Source organism: Schistocerca cancellata, chromosome 10 (genome assembly GCF_023864275.1).
Source record: "Schistocerca cancellata isolate TAMUIC-IGC-003103 chromosome 10, iqSchCanc2.1, whole genome shotgun sequence".
Lineage (NCBI taxonomy): Eukaryota > Metazoa > Arthropoda > Insecta > Orthoptera > Acrididae > Schistocerca > Schistocerca cancellata.
The window spans coordinates 194,217,813-194,244,172 of NC_064635.1; the positions used below are offsets into that span (position 1 = coordinate 194,217,813).

The window sequence follows — 26,360 nt, forward strand, 5'->3', positions numbered from 1 at the left end:
AACCGACACGACCAGCAACCACCGAGGCGTCGGTGTAAACAACTCCAGAGCCCTGATACGTGGCCAGGATGGAATAAAAGTGTCATCGGAAGGCCTTCGAAGGGACTGAGTCCTTCGGGCTCTGTGCCAAATCGAGCCGAAGGCAAGGGCGAGACACACACCATGGGGGCGTGCGCAGAGGTGCCCGGAAAGGAGGTGGAACTGGGAAAAACCCAAACCCAGAGAGGAGCTCTTTGACGCGTACGGCGATGGGACAACCCGACCTGGGCCGACAGTCTGGCAGATGGACGACTGACTGCGGGAACAGGACACGATAATTTGGATGCCCGGGCAAGCTAAAAACATGGGCAGCATGAGCCGCCAGTAAATGTTTGCGCCTCAGTCGCAGTGGAGGGACACCTGCCTCAACAAGGATGCTGTCCACAGGGCTGGTGCGGAAGGCACCAGTGGCAAGTCGGATCCCGCTGTGTAGTATTGGGTCCAGCACCCGCAACGCAGATGGGGATGCTGAGCCATAAGCCAGGCTCCCATAATCCAGACGGGACTGGATTAACGCCTGGTAGAGCCGCAACAGGGTAGATCGGTCGGCGCCCCAGCGGGTGTGGCTCAAGCATCGCAGAGCATTGAGATGCCGCCAACACGCCTGTTTAAGCTGCCGAATATGAGGCAGCCAAGTCAACTGGGCATCGAAAACCACCCCCAAAAACCTGTGTGATTCCACCACTGAAAGAAGTTCGCCGTCAAGATAAAGCCGCGGCGCAGGATGGACCGTTCGGCGCCGGCAGAAATGCATAACGCGGGTCTTGGCAACCGAAAACTGAAAACCACGCGCTACAGCCCAAGACTGCGCCTTGCGGATTGCGCCCTGTAGCTGACGTTCAGCAGCTGCAATGCCAATACAGCTATAGTAAAGGCAGAAGTCGTCAGCATACAGGGAAGCGGAGACAGAATTTCCCACGGCCGCAGCGAGCCCGTTAATGGCTATTAAAAACAGGCAGACACTTAAAACAGAACCCTGTGGCACACCGTTCTCCTGGACGTGGGAGGAACTATACGAGGCCGCGACTTGCACGCGGTTTAGACACACTGACATTACGCGATGTGACTTCAATCTTCCCGTGCACGACAGAGACCTCTAGTACTATGATCCGGCACTTTTGTTCATTCATTCACTCATTCATTCACTTATTAATAAATTACGAAGGGCGTTAAATTAGTAATGCAACACATTTTTTTCTGCAACCCATTTCGTTGTATTCAGGATTCTAATACATCATATTAGTCCCTACTCTTTTGGCTTCAAAACTATATTTAATGTGACGACCTTGCCCACCTTATTAGGAGGGGCTGTATGCCACTCTATTGGTCGACCTCGGAGGCAACTTCTTGCTACATCAATTTCTCTATCATCCACTTACTGCCTCTCGCAGTGTGCATCCTTCACTGGACCATACAGATGAAACTCGGAGGTTGCAAAATCTGGGACGTAGTGTAGAGGAGAAAGAAGGGTCCAATGAAGTTTTGTGAGCTCCTCTCAGGTGCGCACTTGTGCCATGGAGAAGGTGAAGTTCGTTTGCAATTTTGTGGACACGAACACGCTGAAGCCATTTTTTCAGTTTCCGTAGGAGCTAGATTAAGGAAAGGCAAACCTACGTTTCTAGCATTTGTAGACTTAGAGAAAGCTTTTGAAAATGTTGACTGGAATACTCTCTTTCAAATTCTGAAGGTGGCAGGGGTAAAATACAGGAAGCGAAAGGATATTTACAATTTGTATATAAACCAAATTGCAGTTATAAGAGTTGAGGGGCATGAAAGGGAAGCAGTGGTTGGGAAGGGAGTGAGACAGGGTTGTAGAAAAATTCGGAGTAGGTAGTAAAATCCATGGAGAAGAAATAAAAACTTTGAGGTTCGCCGATGACATTGTAATTCTGTCAGAAACAGCAAAGGATTTGGAAGAGCAGTTGAACGGAATGGATAGTGTCTTGAAGGGAGGATATAAGGTGAACATCAACAAAAGCAAAACGAGGATAATGGAATGTAGTCGAATTAAGTCGGGTGATGTTGAGGGTATTAGATTAGGAAATGGGACACTTAAAGTAGTAAAGGAGTTTTGCTATTTGGGGAGCAAAATAACTGATGATGGTCGAAGTAGAGAGGATATAAAATGTAGACTGGCAATAGCAAGGAAAGCGTTTCTGAAAAAGAGAAATTTGTTAACATCGAGTATAGATTTAAGTGTCAGGAAGTCATTTCTGACAGTATTTGTATGGAGTGTAGCCATGTATGGAAGTGAAACATGGACGACAAATAGTTTAGACAAGAAGAGAATAGAAGCTTTCGAAATGTGGTGCTACAGAAGAATGCTGAAGATTATATGGGTAGATCATATAACTAATGAAGAGGTGTTGAATAGGATTGGGGAGAAGTTTGTGGCACAACTTGACTAGAAGAAGGGATCAGTTGGTAGGACGTGTTCTGAGACATCAAGGGATCACCAATTTAGTATTGGAGGGCAGCGTGGAGGGTAAAAATCGTAGAGGGAGATCAAGAGATGAATACACTAAGCAGATTCAGAAGGATATAGGTTGCAGTAGTTACTGGGAGATGAAGCAACTTGCGCAGGATAGAGTAGCATGGAGAGCTGCATCAAACCAGTCTCAGGACTGAAGACCACAAGAACAACAACAACACAATACACTTCGGAGTTGATACTTACATAGTGAAGTAGGACATCAAACAGAATAACTTCTTCAGAGTCCCATAAGACTGTCGCAATAAATTCACCAGCAGAGGGTGCAGCTTTGAACTTTTTTTGAGAGAGAGTGTGGCGACACTCCATGGATTGCTCTTTTGTTCCTGGTTCGTAATGATAACCCTTATTTGATCACAGGTGACTACGTTCGACAAGAAATTGTCACTCTTAGCCTCGTAACGCGCAAGCAGCTCCTCAAAGAATAATAGTCCTTCATCGCTCCTTGTGGTTTTATGACACCAGGGGTTGGTGAGGAACCCTGTGGGAACACAGCTCAGACTACCTCAACCGGTGGACGAGTGTGTCAGCGCTACCAACAGAGACGACCAGTTATGTTGCGAGATGTTTTATTGTCATCCGTCCATCACCTCAAGCGAGATTTGCCACACGTTCCATATTGCAGGGGTCACAGATTTGCACGGTCGGCCGGCACGCGGATGGGTTTGCACGACCTTGTTGCGATGATGACAGAGACCTCTCCCAACGACTCACTGAGCTTTTGTTCACTACCATGTCTCTATAGATATTCTGCAGGTGCCTATCAATATACACTCCTGGAAATTGAAATAAGAACACCGTGAATTCATTGTCCCAGGAAGGGGAAACTTTATTGACACATTCCTGGGGTCAGATACATCACATGATCACACTGACAGAACCACAGGCACATAGACACAGGCAACAGAGCATGCACAATGTCGGCACTAGTACAGTGTATATCCACCTTTCGCAGCAATGCAGGCTGCTATTCTCCCATGGAGACGATCGTAGAGATGCTGGATGTAGTCCTGTGGAACGGCTTGCCATGCCATTTCCACCTGGCGCCTCAGTTGGACCAGCGTTCGTGCTGGACGTGCAGACCGCGTGAGACGACGCTTCATCCAGTCCCAAACATGCTCAATGGGGGACAGATCCGGAGATCTTGCTGGCCAGGGTAGTTGACTTACACCTTCTAGAGCACGTTGGGTGGCACGGGATACATGCGGACGTGCATTGTCCTGTTGGAACAGCAAGTTCCCTTGCCGGTCTAGGAATGGTAGAACGATGGGTTCGATGACGGTTTGGATGTACCGTGCACTATTCAGTGTCCCCTCGACGATCACCAGTGGTGTACGGCCAGTGTAGGAGATCGCTCCCCACACCATGATGCCGGGTGTTGGCCCTGTGTGCCTCGGTCGTATGCAGTCCTGATTGTGGCGCTCACCTCCACGGCGCCAAACACGCATACGACCATCATTGGCACCAAGGTAGAAGCGACTCTCATCGCTGAAGACGACACGTCTCCATTCGTCCCTCCATTCACGCCTGTCGCGACACCACTGGAGGCGGGCTGCACGATGTTGGGGCGTGAGCGGAAGACGGCCTAACGATGTGCGGGACCGTAGCCCAGCTTCATGGAGACGGTTGCGAATGGTCCTCGCCGATACCCCAGGAGCAACAGTGTCCCTAATTTGCTGGGAAGTGGCGGTGCGGTCCCCTACGGCACTGCGTAGGATCCTACGGTCTTGGCGTGCATCCGTGCGTCGCTGCGGTCCGGTCCCAGGTCGACGGGCACGTGCACCTTCCGCCGACCACTGGCGACAACATCGATGTACTGTGGAGACCTCACGCCCCACGTGTTGAGCAATTCGGCGGTACGTCCACCCGGCCTCCCGCATGCCCACTATACGCCCTCGCTCAAAGTCCGTCATCTGCACATACCGTTCACGTCCACGCTGTCGCGGCATGCTACCAGTGTTAAAGACTGCGATGGAGCTACGTATGCCACGGCAAACTGGCTGACACTGACGGCGGCGGTGCACAAATGCTGCGCAGCTAGCGCCATTCGACGGCCAACACCGCGGTTCCTGGTGTGTCCGCTGTGCCGTGCGTGTGATCATTGCTTGTACAGCCCTCTCGCAGTGTCCGGAGCAAGTATGGTGGGTCTGACACACCGGTGTCAATGTGTTCTTTTTTCCATTTCCAGGAGTGTATTTGATGACCTGGCCTTCCTACAAAAGAAACTCAATTATAGCTGTAGCTCTCTTCTTGGAATGCAGCTCCGTTACAGACGGCACACTGTAGTCTACGTATAGCTTCGCCACATATCGGAACTTCATGAAATTATTGCGGCGGAAGCGAGAATATGTCACAAGCTCTACAACAAATTTCGCATTTTTTTTTCACCCTAAACTGGAGGAGGAACAATGGTGTTGCATTACGGTGTGTTGGTCCAGACTGCTGTACACACCAGTACCTCTAAAACCCAGTAGCACGACCTCTTGTATTGATGCATGCCTGTGTTCGCCATGGCATACGATCCACAATCTCATTAAGTCACTGTTGGTCCAGATTGTGCCATCCCTCAACGTCGATTCGGCGTAGATCAAATGGCTCTGAGCACCATGCGACTTAACGTCTGAGGTCATCAGTCGCCTAGAACTTAGAACTAATTATTGGTCGGAGAATGTCATTCACGTATCGTACAGCCGTTACGGTGCCTTCCATGACCACCAGTGGCTTACGTCGGCCCCACATAATGCCACCCCAAAACAGCAGGAAACCTCCACCTTGCTGCACTCGCTGGACAGTGTGTCTAAGCTGTTCATCCTGACTGTGTTTCCTCTGAACACGTCTTCGACGAAGACGGCACATGCGACACTCATAGGTGAAGAGAACGTGAAGCCAATCCTGAGCGGTCCATTCAGCATGTTGGGCCCATCTGTACTGCGCTGCATGGTTTCGTGGTTGCAAGGACGGACCACGCCATGGACGTTGGGACTGAAGTTGCGCATTATGCAGCCTATTGTGTACAGTTTGAGTCGTAACACGACGTTCTGTTGCTGCACGAAGTTCAGTATGGTGGCACTGCTGTCAGGGTTCCCCCGAGCCATAATCCATAGGTAGTGGTCATCCACTGCAGTAGCAGCCCTCGGGAGGACTGAGAGAGGCAGTCTCTCTGTATGTCCTTCATGTCCGACCAACATAGCTTTGTTTCACTCCGAGACGGCTGGATACTTCCCTTGTTGAGAGTCCTTCCTGGCACAAAGTAACAATGCGGACGCGATAGAACTGCGGTATTGACCGTCTACGCATGGTTGAACTACAGGCAACACGAGCCGTGTACCTCCTTCCTGGTGGAATGCCTGGAACTGATCCGCTGTCTGACCCCCTCCGTCTAACAGGCGCTGCTCATGCATGGTTGTTTATACCTTTGGGTGGGTTTAGTGACATCTCTGAACTGTCGAAGGGACTGTGTCTGTGATACAATATCCACAGTCTACGTCTATCTTCAAGAGTTCTCGGAACTGGAGTGATGCAAAACTTTTGTTGATACAGGGTGTTTCAAAAATGACCGGTATATTTGAAACGGCAATAAAAACTAAACGAGCAGCGATAGAAATACACCGTTTGTTGCAATATGCTTGGGACAACAGTACATTTTCAGGCGGACAAACTTTCGAAATTACAGTAGTTACAATTTTCAACAACAGATGGCGCTGCAAGTGATGTGAAAGATATAGAAGACAACGCAGTCTGTGGGTGCGCAATTCTGTACGTCGTCTTTCTGCTGTAAGCGTGTGCTGTTCACAACGTGCAAGTGTGCTCTAGACAACATGGTTTATTCCTTAGAACAGAGGATTTTTCTGGTGTTGGAATTCCACCGCCTAGAACACAGTGTTGTTGCAACAAGACGAAGTTTTCAACGGAGGTTTAATGTAACCAAAGGACCGAAAAGCGATACAATAAAGGATCTGTTTGAAAAATTTCAACGCACTGGGAACGTGACGGATGAACGTGCCGGAAAGGTAGGGCGACCGCGTACGGCAACCACAGAGGGTAACGCGCAGCTAGTGCAGCAGGTGATCCAACAGCAGCCTCGGGTTTCCGTTCGCCGTGTTGCAGCTGCGGTCCAAATGACGCCAACGTCCACGTATCGTCTCATGCGCCAGAGTTTACACCTCTATCCATACAAAATTCAAACGCAGCAACCCCTCAGCGCCGCTACCATTGCTGCACGAGAGACATTCGCTAACGATATAGTGCACAGGATTGATGACGGCGATATGCATGTGGGCAGCCTTTGGTTTACTGATTTTTACCTGGACGGCTTCGTCAATGAACAGAACTGGCGCATATGGGGAACCGAAAAGCCCCATGTTGCAGTCCCATCGTCCCTGCATCCTCAAAAAGTACTGGTCTGGGCCGCCATTTCTTCCAAAGGAATCATTGGCCCATTTTTCAGATCCGAAACGATTACTGCATCGCGCTATCTGGACATTCTTCGTGAATTTGTGGCGGTACAAACTGCCTTAGACGACACTGCGAACACCTCGTGGTTTATGCAAGATGGTGCCCGGCCACATCGCACGGCCGACGTCTTTAATTTCCTGAATGAATATTTCGATGATCGTGTGATTGCTTTGGGCTATCCGAAACATACAGGAGGCGGCGTGGATTGGCCTCCCTATTCGCCAGACATGAACCCCTGTGACTTCTTTCTGTGGGGACACTTGAAAGACCAGGTGTACCGCCAGAATCCAGAAACAATTGAACAGCTGAAGCAGTACATCTCATCTGCATGTGAAACCATTCCGCCAGACACGTTGTCAAAGGTTTCGGGTAATTTCATTCAGAGACTACGCCATATTATTGCTACGCATGGTGGATATGTGGAAAATATCGTACTATAGAGTTTCCCAGACCGCAGCGCCATCTGTTGCTGAAAATTGTAACTACTGTAATTTCGAAAGTTTGTCTGCCTGAAAATGTACTGTTGTCCCAAGCATAATGCAACAAACGGTGTATTTCTATCGCTGCTCGTTTAGTTTTTATTGCCGTTTCAAATATACCGGTCATTTTTGAAACACCCTGTATATACACTCCTGGAAATTGAAATAAGAACACCGTGAATTCATTGTCCCAGGAAGTGGAAACTTTATTGACACATTCCTGGGGTCAGATACATCACATGATCACACTGACAGAACCACAGGCACATAGACACAGGCAACAGAGCATGCACAATGTCGGCACTAGTACAGTGTATATCCACCTTTCGCAGCAATGCAGGTTGCTATTTTCCTATGGAGACGATCGTAGAGATGCTGGATGTAGTCCTGTGGAACGGCTTGCCATGCCATTTCCACCTGGCGCCTCAGTTGGACCAGCGTTCGTGCTGGACGTGCAGACCGCGTGAGGCGACGCTTCATCCAGTCCCAAACATGCTCAATGGGGGACAGATCCGGAGATCTTGCTGGCCAGGGTAGTTGACTTACACCTTCTAGAGCACGTTGGGTGGCACGGGATACATGCGGACGTGCATTGTCCTGTTGGAACAGCAAGTTCCCTTGCCGGTATAGGAATGGTAGAACGATGGGTTCGATGACGGTTTGGATGTACCGTGCACTATTCAGTGTCCCCTCGACGATCACCAGTGGTGTACGGCCAGTGTAGGAGATCGCTCCCCACACCATGATGCCGGGTGTTGGCCCTGTGTGCCTCGGTCGTATGCAGTGCTGATTGTGGCGCTCACCTGCACGGCGCCAAACACGCATACAACCATCATTGGCACCAAGGCAGAAGCGACTCTCATCGCTGAAGACGACACGTCTCCATTCGTCCCTCCATTCACGCCTGTCGCGACACCACTGGAGGCGGGCTGCACGATGTTGGGGCGTGAGCGGAAGACGGCCTAACGGTGTGCGGGACCATAGCCCAGCTTCATGGAGACGGTTGCGAATGGTGCTCGCCGGTACCCCAGGAGCAACAGTGTCCCTAATTTGCTGGGAAGTGGCGGTGCGGTCCCCTACGGCACTGCGTAGGATCCTACGGTCTTGGCGTGCATCCGTGCGTCGCTGCGGTCCGGTCCCAGGTCGACGGGCACGTGCACCTTCCGCCGACCACTGGCGACAACATCGATGTACTGTGGAGACCTCACGCCCCACGTGTTGAGCAATTCGGCGGTACGTCCACCCGGCCTCCCGCATGCCCACTATACGCCCTCGCTCAAAGTCCAACTGCACATACGGTTCACGTCCACGCTGTCGCGGCATGCTACCAGTGTTAAAGACTGCGATGGAGCTCCGTATGCCACGGCAAACTGGCTGACACTGACGGCGGCGGTGCACAAATGCTGCGCAGCTAGCGCCATTCGACGGCCAACACCGCGGTTCCTGGTGTGTCCGCTGTGACGTGCGTGTGATCATTGCTTGTACAGCCCTCTCGCAGTGTCCGGAGCAAGTATGGTGGGTCTGACACACCGGTGTCAATGTGTTCTTTTTTCCATTTCCAGGAGTGTATAACCACGTCAGCAACAGCTAAGGCCTGAAGCAACGAATTTGGTAGTCATAGAATAAAAGGACGGCTGTAGGTATATATATAATTTTTTTTTCTGTGTCCATCCTGTCCATCCTTGTGATTGGAGATCTGGAGGACTTCTTCCGTTCACTTATGTAAGAAAATGAACACCTACAGTCGTCTTTATGACGTCATTTATTGTATGACTATCAGTTTTGGTGCTTCAGTGCACTTTCTTCAGGCTGACGTGGTTAGGACCATCCATATAAACGACGCATCAGTGGCGCTACAGTCTGGAGCCGCGCGACCGCTACAGTCGAATGTTCGAATCCTGCCTCGGGCAAGGATGTGTGTGATATCCTTAGGTTAGTTAGGTTTAATTAGTTCTAAGTTCTAGAGAACTGATGCTCTCAGAAGTTAAGTCCCATAGTGCTCAGAGCCATTTGAACCATCTGTAAGTGGCTTTCGCAGACCACCTATAGCTGTGATGTCTCTCCAGGCATGAGCTATAGTTGATAGTTCGATGGTTAGAGATACGATCATTGGCGATGATATGGCGCCGCTGAATACCGAAATTCTGCAGTGTCGGAACATCGATTCTGTCGATGACATCCTGAAAGGTGTTTTCAGCTGAACAATGGTTTTGGGATTATTGCCGTACACTTTGTCTTTAATATACTCGCACGAAAGGTAGTCGCAAGTGTTCAGATCCAGAGAATATGGCGACCAATTGAGCCAAATGCCAGTGGTATCTTGGTAATCCAGAGCCGGAATGATATCCCCACAAGTGCTCCTCCAGGACCTCACTCTCAGGCTTCGATGTGGTCGAGCTCCGTCTAGCATGAACCACGTCCAAATCAGGGTCAGTTTGGATATTGGGGATGGAAACGTGTTCCAAAATATTTATGTACCACTCAGTAGTCACCGTGCATCAAAAAACATGGCACCAACTATTCCGTGACTAGACATTGCACACCACACAGTCAACTGTTGAGGGTGAAGAGACTTCTCGATCGTGAAATGCTGATTCTCAGTCCCGTAAATGCGCCAAGTTTGCTTATTGACGAACCCTTCCAAATGAAAGTGGGCTTCGTCGCTAGACCATACCATACTGCGCATACTAATTCCCACCATGCCCGGCGGCCAACCGTGCAGTTTGGACGTCCTAACGCAAACCGTTCAGAAGTTGTGACGGTTTTATTTCATACAGTTCAGTAAACGTCACCTTGTATTTTCCCTTTCTTTCAACAGCTTCCTGCTGCTGGGCCAGCGGCTGACATAACGCCACCTGACGTCCGGCTTTCTGTGCGTGACAGAGAGACTTCTAGCACTATTCTCCCACTCTTTCATTCATCCACTCACTCATTCATCAGTTCTTAATGCTACTTTACTTTGCCTATCCCGTTACTAAGTTTTGCAGAGCAGTGTATCTGTGAGTAGTGTAAGAGCTGCAAGGTAAAAAGTTTATGAACACCAATTAAGAAGATAATAACTGTACTGGGAGAGCAGATAAGAACTTGCACTCAGACGGCAGTAACTGCTCTGTTTTTCTAGCTCTCGACTAGGAAGCCGCGCCGTCCTTCGTCCGCCAAAGGATTCCGCAGTGAAAGTGCAGTTCGCACGCTCGGACAGATAAGGACAAGGAGGCCTATCTGGACTCCAGTCGCGCACTGGCCGCACGAATTCCTTTCTAAAGCGACGCTGGATATCTGGGGCAGTCCGGTGGTCAACTGGTCGCGGCTGTCTAGGAGATGCCGTTCCGGCGTCATCGCGGGCGACTAGAGTCGCTCCAGAATCCCAAACGACCTCGCCCCCACTCCAGCGGCGTTTGTTCCAGTGCAAGTGATCGGTATATATACCGCCGAAGGCGCCGAGACAGGCACATCAGTTCCAGTCCTCTGGAAGAAGAGGACTCAGGGTACCGTCAAGGATCCACCGTCAGGACTACAAGGATCGTCATGAGGACCACAGCACTGGTAAGCGTCCGAAAACACTCCGTGTGAACTACCACAGGGCTCAGTACTGGAACCTAAGTTATCTCTGATTTCTCTGGCCGCTTGTGTGAGTTCCTTACGATCAAAAAAGTAGCATCAAAGTTTGGGCATCTCATTGGAGCAAACTACCGTTTTATTTTTAGGGTTATGTCATAAGAGATGTTCAGTTGCGCTTCACGGGTATTAAAATGAGGCTCATATCTCTCGTTGTTGCCCCGTTCTGCATGAAGGCACTCGGAATTCGGCGAAAATTAACTAAATTGTTACCCGCTGTCCTTTTGTCGTCACTTTCTTCTTGGAAGGAAACATCCGGTCAGGCTCTGCTCATTACTTGAGGCAAAACTTCAGGGCTACAGAATATCATTAAAGTCGTGATTCGTCTTATTTTTTATTGTAAATAATACTTTTTATCCTGTTTATTTGAAGGACAATGAGTGCTTTTTCATGATAATAACGTGTCGTATAGCGCAAGAATACTCAGATGCGTCCCTCCCCTACAACAAGAATGCCAGAGAGCAGTGTATTAGTCTGCCAGGATCGTCATTTGCCGGAAAGGAAAAGAAGCTACCTTAGAAACTTTTAAACGTTGTTGAAAATTATTAAAAAAAACTACGTACATATTCCGCAAACCGCCGTACGAAGCATGGCGAAGGGTACCCTGTACCACAACTAGCATTTCCTTTCCTGGTCGTCTCACAGATAATGTGAGGGAAAAATTACTATCTGTGTGTCTCCGTATGAGCCCAAGTTTCTCGTGACTTACATTCAAGGTACTTGCGCGAAATACATGTTGGCGGCAGTCTGCTTCAGATGTTCTTTTCTTTCACTTACTCAGTAGTGTTTCTCGAAAAGAACGTCGCCTTTGCTCCAGGTATTTCCATTTGAACTCCCGAAGCATCTCCGGAACACTTGCACGTTTTTCGAACCCGCCAGTAACAAATCTAGCAGCCCGCCTCTGAACTGCTTCAGTGTCTTTGTTTAATCCGACCTTATGCGGATCCAAAAAAACTCGAGCACCGCTCAAGAATAGGTCGCATTTGCGTCGTATGTGCGATCTCCCTTAAAGATGAACCACGCTTTGCTAAAATTCTTCCAATAAACGGAAGTCGACCATTCACCTTCCCTTTCACAAACTTGACAACCTCTTTTCATTTCATATCGCTTGCAACTTTACTCCCAGATATTTAAAGGATTTTACTGTGTCAAGCAGGACACTAGGGATGCTGTGTTCGAACATTACGTGTTTGTTTTTACTGTCCTTCCTCATTATCTCACGTTTTCGTAAATTTAGATCTGGCTTCCACTCACCACACCAAATCAGACATTTTGTATATGTGATCTTGCAGTCTCCTAGAGTCACTGAACTTCGACACTTTCCCATATACCACATATTATCAGCAAACAACCGCTGATCGCTCTCCACCCTGTCCACCAAATCATTTACGTGGAAACCGAACAGTGCGTATCGCAGCTGAAGACTGCTGCGTTCACAACTTTAGGCTGAGTATGTGCACTTGCCATACGTTATGATGGAATGAATTAATTTTGATGTATTTTGGATGCGATGAGCAAAAAACACATATATTTCCGCATTTTGAAGTAAAACAGTGGTGGACTTTACGGAGATGAAACATCGTGTGCTGATCAGTGTATGAATCCTGTCGGCTCTGTCTAGTTCTGTATTGCTGCTGTTCGTATAGACTCTTCAGAGTATCTGTTAATGAGTACAATCAACGTGTCTGCATCTGCGGGTCGGTACAAATCAGAGCCCATCGACCCGAGTTACTCTTGTCCATATTAGTTTGCAGTCGCATTCATTTTGGATCCTGATAAACGTAATGTTGTTATAAACCCTCCCCCCCCCCCCCTATTTTCCTAAAACTAAGCTCAAGTCGGCCCGAACAGGCCGTGAAGGCCCAGCGGCACCGACCGGCCGCCCTGTCATGCTCGACCCACACGCTGGATATGGAGGGGCATGTGGTCAGCACACCGCTCTCCCGGCCGTATCTCAGTTTCCGAGACGGGAGCCGCTACTTCTCAATCAAGTAGCTCCTCAATTTGGCTCACAAGGGCTGAGTGCACCCCACTTGCCAACACCGCTCGGCAGACCGAATGTTCACCCCCCCCCCTCCCCCTCCAAGTGTTAGCCCAGCCCGACAGAGCTTTACTTCGGTGTTGTGACGGGAACCGGTGTTACCACTGCAGCAGCCGGCCGCGGTGGCCGTGCGGTTCTAGGCGCTCCAGTCCGGAGCCGCGCTGTTGCTACGGTCGCAGGTTCGAATCCTGCCTCGGGCATGGGTGTATGTTCTAAGTTCTAGGGGACTGATGACCACAGCAGTTGAGTCCCATAGTGCTCGGAGCCATTTGAACCATTTTGAACCACTGCAGCAATGTCGTTGCCCTCCCCCCCCCCCTTCCTACTATAGATTCTAAAATATCTTTGCAACATAGGTGCCACAGCTTGTCGAGAACTTCAGTACTCTCTCCTTAAAGTTTTAACCATCTCTCAGTTCTTAGTACGATGTGGGCGGTGACTCGTTCCTTCGAGAGATGTGATCGCTGGGACTTTGTGTGAACGTTTCGTTAGTTAACAACTAACACTTTGAGGGTCGCCAGAGGAGGAGTTCCTAGATAACAGGACGCAGCATGTCATTCTCAATGGAGAGAAGTCTTCCGAAGTAAGAGTGATATCAGGTGTGCCACAGGAGAGTGTCATAGGACCGTTGCTATTCACAATATACATAAATGACCTGGTGGATGACATCGGAAGTTCACTGAGGCTTTTTTCAGATGATGCTGTGGTGTATCGAGAGGTTGTAACAATGGAAAATTGTACTGAAATGCAGGAGGATCTGCAGCGAATTGACGCATGGTGCAGGGAATGGCAACTGAATCTCAATGTAGACAAGTGTAATGTGCTGCGAATATACAGAAAGATAGATCCTTTATCATTTAGCTACAAAATAGCAGGTCAGCAACTGGAAGCAATTAATACCATAAATTATCTGGGAGTACGCATTAGGAGTGATTTAAAATGGAATGATCATATAATGTTGATCGTCGGTAAAGCAGATGCCAGACTGAGATTCATTGTAAGAATCCTAAGGAAATGCAATCCGGAAACAAAGGAAGTAGGTTACAGTACGCTTGTTCGCCCACTGCTTGAATACTGCTCAGCAGTGTGGGATCCGTACCAGATAGGGTTGATAGAAGATATAGAGAAGATCCAACGGAGAGCAGCGCGCTTCGTTACAGGATCATTTAGTAATCGCGAAAGCGTTACGGAGATGATAGATAAACTCCAGTGGAAGACTCTGCAGGAGAGACGCTCAGTAGCTCGGTACTGGCTTTTGTTGAAGTTTTGAGGACATACGTTCACCGAAGAGTCAAGCAGTATATTGCTCCCTCCTACGTATATCTCGCGAAGAGACCATGAGGATAAAATCAGAGAGATTAGAGCCCACACAGAGGCATACCGACAATCCTTTTTTTCCACGAACAATACGAGACTAGAATAGAAGGGAGAACCGATAGAGGTACTCAAGGTACCCTCCGCCACACACCGTCAGGTGGTTTGCGGAGTATGAATGTAGATGTAGATGTAGATGTAGATGTTTTGAGTGGGTGAGCGAAATGGAGAATATGCTGGCGAGAGCAACAACCGGTCACCTTCCGGATGGAGGTGAGTCAGGACATGGCACGCAAAATGGTGTCTTACATTAAGTTGTTGAAAGCTAGGCTCAAAGAGCTGTAGAAGATAGGTCGGAGACTCTGATCTTAATGTCCTCTCTGCTACAGACGTGCCGAAGGCAACTCTTGTTATGACCGTACTGCTGGCCAAATGCTGGTATCTGCACTAAGGGACGACGTTGCGGCCGATACGAAATACTTATTATCCGATTTTTCGCAGACTATGAGGTGAAAAGAATTATTTTAGCACGACATATAGTCTGACATCTTTACGTGATACAGAACTGAATTTCTTTTCGGTATCCGTCATAGTTACTGCGCAGCATTAAATTAAGTAAACCATTGCACCAAAGTGTGAGGAGTTTGCAGAGGTAAAAAACGCAAGTGCGTAAACTTTTGGTATGATTCATTTTAACTCATACATTGAAGGAAATGATACGTAGATAAGACGTCGATATCTTACTTAAAATTGAGGGCAGAATCATATCTCATTTCGTCGTCGTGTTACTGGGTTTTATATCAGATGGATCATCACTCGCGTTGCACCTATTCAGGTCCTTGCTCATCTCGAATCATGCGGACATATCAATTGTCATGTTTCACAAACGACTCAGAATATCGAAACTAGTTTTTTATTCCGCCGAGGTATGGAAGTATCTCGTCCGCAGCAGTGACGTGGGCGCCTCAGAATTAGACAGATGCCCATATCACTATAGGAAAATCCAAGCGGCCCACGTACACACATCCATAGCACGTTGGGAATAGCGCTGCGGGGCGTGAATACACGTCCACAGTAGCGACAGCGTTGATACGGCTGTAACGTAACATTGCCGGTCATGCGAAGCAGAGCTGATCGTGTGTGTACCCAGTGGCACACCACACCGTCACGCCATACGACGACGTTGAATGCAGTCTGCCAACAAAACGTTCTTTCTTGTCAGGGACTCCTCAGTCGCATACATGCATTACTGCGGCCTCTGGAAAGACGACGCGATGCCTCTCGTATGTTCAGTTGTGTTGTTGGACACACCCCCTTTAACGCAGCTCTCACTGCTGCCCCGTTGAGGGAAGCAGCATTGCATGGATGTTTGTCCTACTGCAACCAATACCATTTAAATGTACTTCTCGTGGTTGTACAACGCGCTGCAGGCGAGCAAACAGACTGTCCTGTGGTGCTCTAGCCGCTTAGCGCCGTCGAGCCGAGGCAGTCGTTAGCTCAAAAAAAAAAAAAAAATAAATAAATAAAATAAATGGTTCAAATGGCTCTGAGCACTATGGGACTTAACATCTGTGGTCATCAGTCCCCTAGAACTTAGAACTACTTAAACCTAACTAACCTAAGGACAGCACACAACACCCAGACATCACGAGGCAGAGAAAATTCCTGACCCCGCCGGGAATCGAACACGGGAACCCGGGAACCCGGGTGCGGGAAGCGAGAACGCTACCGCACGACCACGAGCTGCGGACCAGTCGTTAGCTTCTGACCACTGAGAGCAGGGAACGATAAGTCGCAGTCCCTACATATTCCAACATGTGCTGGCACACGTTTGTGGACCTTACATGAGACATCACCAGATTCTTACAAGCAAAAAAAATGGCTCAAATGGCTCTGAGCACTATGGGACTTAACATCTGAGGGCATTAGTCTCCTAGCACTTAGAACTACTTAAACCTAACTAACCTAAGGACATCACACACATCCATGCCCGAGGCAGGATTCGAATCTGCGACCGTGGCGGTCGCGCGGTTCCTGACTGTAGCGCCTACAACCGCTCGGTCACAACGGCCGGCTTCTTACAAGCAACCAACGATCAAATGCGCTCTTTGCATAATAAACTAGTAGTGTAATATTTCCACATTCACAGAATTTAGGCGAAGTTATGTTTACTAACATGTGTTGTTGTGCTGAAATTATAAACATTAGCACATACTCTTAAAATCTGTCCTTATGCTGACATTCCATGGCGCGCCCGAGCTCACTGCACTGCCTGTATGGATCTACATCCACATTCATACTCCGCAAGCCACCCAACGGTGTGTGGCGGAGGGCACTTTGCGTGCCACTGTCATTACCTCCCTTTCCTGGTCCAGTCGCGTATGGTTCGCGGGAAGAACGACTGCCGGAAAGCCTCCGCACGCTCGAAACTCTCTAATTTTACATTCGTGATCTCCTCGGGAGGTATAAGTAGGGGGAAGAAATATATTCAGTACCTCATCCAGAAACGCACACTCTCGAAACCTTGACAGCAAGCTACACCGCGATGCAGAGCGCCTCTCTTGCAGAGTCTGCCACTTGAGTTTGCTAAACATCTCCGTAACGCTATCACGCTTTCCAAATAACCCTGTGACGAAACGCGCCGCTCTTCTTTGGATCTTCTCTATCTCCTCTGTCCACCCGACCTGGTACGGATCCCACACTGATGAGCAATACTCAAGTATAGGACGAACGAGTGTTTTGTAAGCCACCTCCTTTGTTGATGGACCACATTTTCTAAGGACTCTCCCAATGAATCTCAACCTGGCACCCACCTTACCAACAATTAATTTTGTATGATAATTCCACTTCAAATCGTTCCGCACGCATACTCTCAGATATTTTACAGAAGTAACTGCTACCAGTGTTTGTTCCGCTATCATATAATCATACAACAAAGGATCCTTCTTTCTATGTATTCGCAATACATTACATTTGTCTACATTAAGGGTCTGTTGCCACTCCCTGCACCAAGTGCCTATCCGCTGCAGATCTTCCTGCATTTCGCTGCAATTTTCTAATGATGCAACTTCTCTGTTTACCACAGCATCATCCGCGACAAGCCGCAGGGAACTTCCGACACTATCTACTAGGTCATTTATGTATATTGTGAAAAGCAATGGTCCCATAACACTTCCCTGGGCACGCCAGAGGTTACTTTAAAGTAAGTAAACTGTAGACGTCTCTCCATTGAGAACAACATGCAGTGTTCTATTTGCAGTGTTCAATCCAGCCACACAGCTGGTCTGATATTCCGTAGGCTCTTACCTTGTTTATCAGGCGACACTGCGGAACTGTATCGAACGCCTTCCGGAAATCAAGGAAAATGGCATCTACCTGGGAGCCTGTATCTAATATTTTATGGGTCTCATGAACAAATAAAGCGAGTTGGGTCTCACACGATCGCTGTTTCTGGAATCCATGTCGATTCCTACAGAGAAGATTCTGGGTTTCCAGAAATGACATGATACGCGAGCAAAAAACATGTTCTAAAATTCTACAACAGATCGACGTCAGAGATATAGGTTATAGTTTTGCGCATCTGCTCGACGACTCTTCTTGAAGACTGGGACTACCTGTGCTCTTTTTTAATCATTTGGAATCTTCCGTTCCTCTAGAGACTTGCGGCACACTGCTGTTAGAAGGGGGGCAAGTTCTTTCACTTACTCTGTGTAGAATCGAATTGGTATCCCGTCAGGTCCAGTGGACTTTCCTCTGTTGAGTGATTCCAGTTGCTTTTCTATTCCTTGGACACTTATTTCGATGTCAGCCATTTTTTCGTTCGTGCGAGGATTTAGAGAAGGAACTTCAGTGCGCTCTTCCTCTGTGAAACAGCTTTGGAAAAAGGTGTTTAGTATTTCAGCTTTACGCGTGTCATCCTCTGTTTCAATGCCATCACTATCCCAGAGTGTCTGGACATGCTGTTTCGAGCCACTTCTTGATTTAACGTAAGACCAGAACCTCCTAGGATTTTCTGTCAAGTCGGTACATAGAATTTTACTTTCGAATTCAGTGAACGCTTCACGCATAGCCCTCTTTACGCTAACTTTGAGATCGTTTAGCTTCTGTTTGTCTGAGAGGTTTTGGCTGCGTTTAAACTTACAGTGAAGCTCTTTTTGCTTTCGCAGTAGTTTCCTAACTTTATTGCTGCAAGCAAGGTACGTGACACGGTTGTACAGTCCAGCACACACAAGTGAGCAAGGTCTCTTCTCGGGCGCTAGTCGCTTAGGGCCGTTGAGATCCTGCATGAGGTCAGGCAGTACGACGTTGTTGCATGCTGCCTTCATGTTGCTGCAATTTGGAAGATCAACAGTGTAACAGTGATCGACTGAGACAGCAGGTGCTTTCCAAAATACTTCTGCTTCCTTTTTGGGCAGAAACAGACTTCGCCGTTTTGCGTCGCAGCCATGTGCTCAGGAGAGCGGTGTGGATGTTGCAGGTTCTGGGATGGGCGCTGCTGGCGGCAGCTGTGGTGTACGCCGAGGAGGCTCCGGTCGCCAAGAAGGTTGACAAGCGGGGCATCTTCACCATCGGCAGCGGCCTCGGCCTCGGAGGCGGCTACGGTGGCGGCTACGGCTATGGTGGCGGCTATGGCGGCGGATATGGAGGTGGATATGGGGGCGGATATGGAGGTGGATACGGAGGTGGTTACGGAGGCGGCTACGGATATGGTCTGGGTAAGTAAACTAACAAATACAGAAGTTAGTAAGAGAATATCGTGGAGCTGTTAGACGACGATCAGTTTCGTTTCCAATAAAGGTGACGCTACAATAGTTGCGCTTGAAAATGAAAGCACTACTGCAGAAAAGTCATGACGTTTTCATTGCAACTGTATCCCCAGAAAAAAACATTCGATGGTGTTAATGGTGCAAGACCCTCGTAATCCCGAGAAAAATAGGAATATAACTGGAAGGAAAATCGGCATTGGCCGTATGTTGTTGTTTTATTGTCAGCAAAATCGATTTTCGGTCACTTGGTGACCATCCTCAGTGCTGTAATATGCAACTGAAATTGGTAGGCACTGGTATCAAGCTATAACCACAAGCTTTGAGCTAGTTTATGTAATCGCTCTAAGCTTGTGGTTATAGCTTGATACCAGTGCCTACCAATTTCAATTGTGGAACTTATCATGAAACTGGCTATACTTTAAGGACGTTGTTGCAGACAGTGCGATAATATGTTTTATACGCACGGAAAAAAAAACATCCAGAGGTTGAATTTAACCAGTAGTTCTAGTTGGTATGAACCACAATCTCACACACTTTTCAGGAATGATAGTTTACTCTGAAGGAGTAGATATCAAACCAGTAATCAAGCAAAAGCAAGTTATTTCGATCAGCCATTGGGCACAAGCAGTTCTCGTACTGCAGTTATAGTTCTCTCACGTCCATTTTCCCACTCTTGCTTGCTGTGACGTAAATTCTTATGCATATATACTACACATATATCCATACAGCGAGTACCATTTTTTCCAGGGTTGCACCACTTTACATGCTCGAACACCTTTTATAGGTCTGCATATCCGATGGAATTCTTGCTTCAGCTTACAATCTCAACAACAGAATAGCCTCTTGGGCGGCTTCACTTTTCCGAAAGCTAATTTGCTTCCATTACCAGACTTTTGTGAAAACACGTGTCAGCCACTCAGCTGCTTTCTATGGACAAATGTAGAAATTCTCCTGGAGGAAGTAAAGCCGTGAGGACGGGTCGTGAGCCGTGATTGGGCAGTTCAGTTGGCAAAGCGCTTGCCCGCGAAAGACAGAGGTCCCGAATTCGAGTTTCGGTCTGGCACAGAGTTTTGATCTGCCAGGAAGTTTTATATCAGCGCAAACTCCGTTGCAGAGTGAAAATTTCATTTTGTAAAAATTGTAGTTGGCTCATTGTGAAAGACGTCTGTGGTACGAGACTTTTCAATTGCGTTACTAGACGATTTTCTCGCCGGCCGCGTTGGCCGAGCGGTTCTAGTCGCTTCAGTCCGAAACCGCGAGACTGCTACGGTCGCAGGTTCGAATCCTGCCTCGGGCATGGATGTGTGTGATGTCCTTAGGTTAGTTAGGTTTAGGGGCACTGATGACCTCTGATGTTAAGTCCCATAGTGCTCAGAGCCATTTTCAACCACAATTTTCTCGCGTATCAGAAGCAATGTCGTTCAACATGTACTTGACGTTTAAGTTAAAAAATGCACGTGTATACTATGGAAATATGTATCGGTACTGTCAGGTGGTACACTGCTATAGAAGGGTGATTCAAATGGAAACCTTAATTGCTTACTATTAAGCAGAATGACGTGTAACGCATGCATTGCGACGCTTGCACGTATAGCTTGTGAGAAGAATTCTTTTGTTTATGAATACAACCACTCTCAAACTGAAGTTTTCAGTTCTTCATTCGTTCAGAAACGCTTGCTTCAATCCGTTTCTTTGAACCCTGAGAACACCCGAAAGACACTAGGGGGCGAGGTCAAATTTCATATCGTGTAAAGTTTGCTACTGTTGAACGGATATTTTAATGACAAGCATCGACAAGTTGCAAGGAAACACCTACAATCTGGGTGACTCGTTAACTCCTAACTATGTACAAGTCGAAGATCATTTCGTAGCAGATTTCATACAGCGTTCTAAAAATCCGCCTTCGTCATCCAAAAGAGTGTTAGCACGAGCCTTCCTGCTGATGTCTGAGTGTGGATTTTGTTTCTTTCGGTTTGGCGACGAACTGTACGCCGTTCCTTGCTTGACCTATTCATTTCAGGATGGTGATAACGCATCCAGGTCTCTTTTCCTCTAACATATGCAGAAATCCATGAAGTTTTACTTGAAAACGATTCAAAAGTCCCTCACAGGCATCGAAGCGACGAATTATAAATTCAGCACTCAAATGACGTGACACCCACCTTGCTTACACAGAGGAACACCACGGACAGTACTGCGTGCTCAACCAGCAACAGTATAAAAAACAGAGGCCATTTCTCCTACAATAATACGCATTCTCTCTTTCGCGAGCTCTTCTACTATTGTGGCGTTTTTTCGTCAGTAAACGTTTTGTCTGGCCCGGGAGAGGATAATCTTCCACGAAATTTAAAGTTCCTGTACCACTCGTTGTGACAGGAGTCAGGCAAGGAGTTGGGTTGTCCCCTGTCCTGTTCAACTTTGCCCTCGAGAAGATCGTACGCGAGACCTTCCAAGAGAACTAAGGGATTGAAATCGAAGGAAAGAGGCTGGCATACTTAGCCTATGCAGACGACATCTGTTTACTCTCTAGGTCGGAAGAGGAGTTGGAGCAAATGACCAAAGCACTAAAGGAGGCTGCCAGCAAATCTGGGCTAAACATAAACGAAGGCAAAACATAGTACCTCGTTATGACGCGTGGTCATTGTCAGACTGCTGGTCATCTACAATCACTGCAGGTTAGGGAACATTCCTACAAGAGAGTGCAAGAATTCAAATACCTAGGGGCACTTTTCACTGAGAACTCGTCATGTGAAGCAGAGATCAATGCCAGAATACAAGCAGGAAACCGATCTTACCACAGCCTAGCACAACTGCTTCGGTCCAAATATCTCTCCAGACAGTTCAAGATTCGACTGTACAAAAGCCTAATCCACCCTGTTGCCCGCATCTCGTGGTCGTGCGGTAGCGTTCTCGCTTCTCACGCCCGGGTTCCCGGGTTCGATTCCCGGCGGGGTCAGGGATTTTCTCTGCCTCGTGATGGCTGGGTGTTGTGTGTGCTGTCCTTGGGTTAGTTAGGTTTAAGTAGTTCTAAGTTCTAGGGGACTGATGACCATAGATGTTAAGTCCCATAGTGCTCAGAGCCATTTGAACCAGCCACCCTGTTGTCCTATACGGCTGTGAGACATGGATTATCCGGAAACAGGACTTCCATAAGCTCCTTCTTTTTGAGAGAAAAGTGCTTCGGAAGATCTTCGGTCCGGTTCTGGGTGAAGATACAGGGGAATGGAGGATAAGATACAAACAAGAGCTTGAGGAACTGTACCAGCAGCCAAATATAGCAGGAAATGTCAAAGCCGAACGAATGCAGTGAGCCAGCCATGTGGCCCGGATGGAAGATCACAGATGGCCTCGGAAGGTTCAAATGGCTCTGAGCACTATGGGACTCAACTTCTGAGGTTATTAGTCCCCTAGAACTTAGAACTAGTTAAACCTAACTAACCTAAGGACATCACAAACATCCATGCCCGAGGCAGGATTCGAACCTGCGACCGTAGCGGTCTTGCGGTTCCAGACTGCAGCGCCTTTAACCGCACGGCCACTTCGGCCGGCGGCCTCGGAAGCTCCTAGATTTCACACCTACAGGAAAGAGACCGCCAGGGAGACCCAAGAAGCGTTGGAGGGATGGACTCCATGAAGATATAAACCAAGTGTCAATAGATGTGAACGCATGGCGGTTAGCAGCAATGGACTGAATACAGTGGAGGAGGAAACTTGTAGATGCGTGTGGTCCACTGGGCCTGATCACGTAGTAGTAGTACTAGTAGTAGTAGTAGTAGTAGTACTAGTAGTACTAGTATTAGTGCCACTCATACGCTTGCTGCAGTGGCACACAAGAATCGCCATACTGTGCGATGCATTTTCTCACATTTTACACCTTCACTACACAAACGCGGTGCAGGTCGACAGTGGTAGAGAGTTATATTTACATTGACTTAACTTCTTTCTCTGTGACGCAACAACAGGCAGGTAACTATCGGCCATTTGCCGAAACAAAAGGACAGCTGCTGCTAAATCGGTAGTACAGCATTTAGAAATGTTATTAATTTCAAGGTATGCATGTGAATCGGCCTCTTATATCCTTAGTAACAGAAATGAGTATGCCAGAATCAACGGCATTGCACTACTGGCCATTGAAATTGCTACACCACGACGATGACGTGCTACGGACGCGAAATTTAATCGGCAGGTAGAAGATGTTGTAATATGCACATGATTAGCTTTTCAGAGCATTCACACAAGGTTGGCGCCGGTGGCGACACCCACAACGTGCTGACATGAGCAAAGTTTCCAACCGATTTCTCATACACAAACAGCAGTTTACCGGCGTTGCCTGGTGAAACGTTGTTGTGATGCCTCGTGTAAGGAGGAGAAATACGTATCATCACGTTTCCGACTTTGATAAAAGTCGGATTGTAGCCTGTCGCAATTGCGGTTTATCGTATCGCGACATTGCTGCTCGCGTTGGTCGAGATCCAATGCCTGTTAGCAGAATATGTAATCGGTCGGTTCAGGAGGGTAATACGGAACGCCGTGCTGGATCCCAACGGCCTCGTATGACTAGCAGTCGAGATGACACGCATATCATTCGCATGGCTGTAACGGATAGTGCAGCCTCGTCTCGATCCCTGAGTCAATAGGTGGGGACGTGTGCAAGACAACAACCATCTGCACGAACAGTTCGACGATATTTGCAGTAGCATGGACTATCAGCTGGGAGACCACGGCTGCGGTTACGCTTGACGCTGCATCACAGACAGAAGCACCTGCGATGGTGTACTAAACGGAAAACCTGGGTGCACGAATGGCAAAACGTCATTTTTTCGGATGAATCCAGGTTCTGTTTACGGCATCATGATGGTCGCATCCGTGTTTGGCGACATCCTGGTGAACGCACATTGGAAGCGTGTATTCGTCATCGCCATACTGGCGTATCACCCGGCGTGATGGTATGGGGTGCCATTGGTTACACGTCTCGGTCACCTCTTGTTCGCATTGAAGGCACTTCGAACAGTGGACGTTACATTTCAGATGTGTTACGACCCGTCTATCTACCCTTCATTCGATCCCTGCGAAACCCTACGTTTCAGCAGGATAATGCACGACCGCATGTTACAGATCCTGTACGGGCCTATCTGGATACAGAAAATGTTCTACTGCTGCCCTGGCCAGCACATTCTCCAGATCTCTCACCTACTGAAAACGTCTGGTGAATGGTGGCCGAGCAACTGGCTCGTCGCAGTACACCAGTCACTACTCTTGATGAACTGTGGTATCGTGTTGAAGCTGCATGGGCAGCTGTACCTGTACACGCCATCCAAACTCTGTTTGACTCAATGCCCAGGCGTATCAAGGCCGTTATTACGGCCAGAGGTGATTCTTCTGATTTCTCAGGATCTATGCACCGAAATTGTGTGAAAATGTAATCACATGTCAGTTCTAGTATAATAAATCTGTACAATGGATACCCGTTTATCATCAGAATTTCTTCTTGGTGTAGCAATAATAATGTCCAGTAGTGTAGCTTGCTATAGAAGCAACTGAGTTTTTGTATAATTAATTCATCTTTGTCTTGTCCACAGGTGGTGGTCTCTCCTCTGGTGTGATAGGAGGTGCAGTAATCAGTGGTGGCGGCTTGGGAGGCTCCTATGGTGGCGGCCTGGGATTAGCCGCGGGCGGTATCGGAGGCGGCATCGGAGGTGGAGCTGGTGGTCTGGCCTTGGCTTCTGGAGGAGGACTGGGTCTCGCTGCTGGAGGTCTCGCAGGCGGTGCCGCCCTGGGTGGTGGAGCTGCCGCAGTGGGCGGAGTGTCTCAGACCGTCCTGAGAACAGTCACCGTCCCGGTACCCGTGCCACAGCCGGTCCCCGTACCGGTGTCCCGCCCCGTTCCCGTGTCCGTACCCGTACCCCAGCCGTACCCTGTCAGGGTCCCGGAACCGGTGCCCGTCAGAGTGCCTCAGCCGTACGCAGTCAGGGTACCACACCCCGTGCCCGTAACGGTCGACCGCCCTGTCCCCGTCCCCGTACCCCAGCCCGTGCCCGTGTCCCGACCTGTCCCCGTACCTGTACCCGTACCCCAGCCGTACCCCGTCAGGGTACCCCACCCCGTGCCGGTCTCCGTCCCCCAGCCGTACCCCGTCCCCCAGCCCGTACCAGTGCCAGTGTCCACTGGCGTTAGCGCTGCTGTCGTGCCCATCGCTACCACCGGCATCATCGCCGGAGGCGGAGGACTCGGAGGCGGAATCGGAGGAGGAATCGGAGGAGGATTTGGAGGCGGACTGGGAGGCGGCATCGGAGGCGGCTTTGGAGGCGGCCTGGGAGGAGGCCTGGGAGGAGGCTTGGGAGGAGGCTTGGGAGGCGGCCTAGGAGGCGGCGCCATCATCTCTGGAGGTGGAATCGGGGGCGGTCTCGGATATGGCTACGGAAGAGGTGGACTCGCGTACGGAGGTGGTAGCCTCATCGGTGGCGGAATTGGTGGATCCTACGGAGGCGGTACCATCGTGAAGGTACTCCCGGCAGCCACAAGTTTCTCCTCAGGAGGCAGCTACGGCTCGCTCTACAAGACCTACCTCAAGCACTGACTGATCCATACACCATGAGATTCATGCCACATTTGACAACAGCACTGGATCTCTCTGGCACTAGAAACAATTCAAATTACTATAACTAGCACAAGTTACGCCTGCCAAATATTTCAGCAGCATGCATTAATTGTACTCCAGAGTACTGGAACTCCAGGTTTTCTTCCAGAAAGAAATTTCCTTAAACGTCACATCCCATGATCTCGGTTGTTGATGGGAGAATTGACGACATATAGTGTACATTTGAAATTTATACGGCATAAAGTCCGCCGAATTTTCAGTTATAACAGGAGTGAAATAGAGATTTTTGTGGCCAGTAAATCATCCTGATATCTTAGGGTATGGAAAAAAATATCGCGAGGCGATTCCCAGTGCTGTTGTCCAGAACTGAGTTGACGACATTTTGCATATATATTTCACTACTAACACAGCGATTCATTTTGCAATTTCGTTTATTATAACTGTACGATACTTCATTATTTTCTACATGTATCTATTTATGTGTGACGCACAGAATAAAATAAAGTTTATGAGCTTTGTACAAAAGCATTTGTTATTGTGCTGCCTATATTACAACCGACAT

General features: G+C 48.5%; 1 protein-coding gene across 1 annotated transcript; it reads left to right on the forward strand.

Annotated features, from left to right (window-relative positions):
- Positions 1–10,782: 10,782 nt before the first annotated feature.
- LOC126106247 (elastin-like) lies at positions 10,783–26,148 on the forward strand. The gene is made up of 4 exons (XM_049912473.1): positions 10,783–11,007; positions 18,912–19,035; positions 19,129–19,149; positions 24,780–26,148. Exons 1-4 carry the CDS (start codon positions 10,783–10,785, stop codon positions 25,775–25,777), a joined length of 1,368 nt encoding a protein of 455 aa, XP_049768430.1. The 3' UTR covers positions 25,778–26,148.
- The last annotated feature ends 212 nt before the right edge of the window (positions 26,149–26,360 follow it).

What these genes read in the sequence shown, in the direction of transcription:
- LOC126106247 (XM_049912473.1), top strand. Translation starts at nt 10,783, where the DNA reads ATGCCGTTCCGGCGTCATCGCGGGCGACTAGAGTCGCTCCAGAATCCC. An exon ending in CGGCCTCGGAGGCGGCTACG is followed by an intron (nt 19,036 to 19,128) that starts GTGGCGGCTACG and finishes GTGGTTACGGAG; the next exon opens with GCGGCTACGGATATGGTCTG. An exon ending in CGGCTACGGATATGGTCTGG is followed by an intron (nt 19,150 to 24,779) that starts GTAAGTAAACTA and finishes TCTTGTCCACAG; the next exon opens with GTGGTGGTCTCTCCTCTGGT.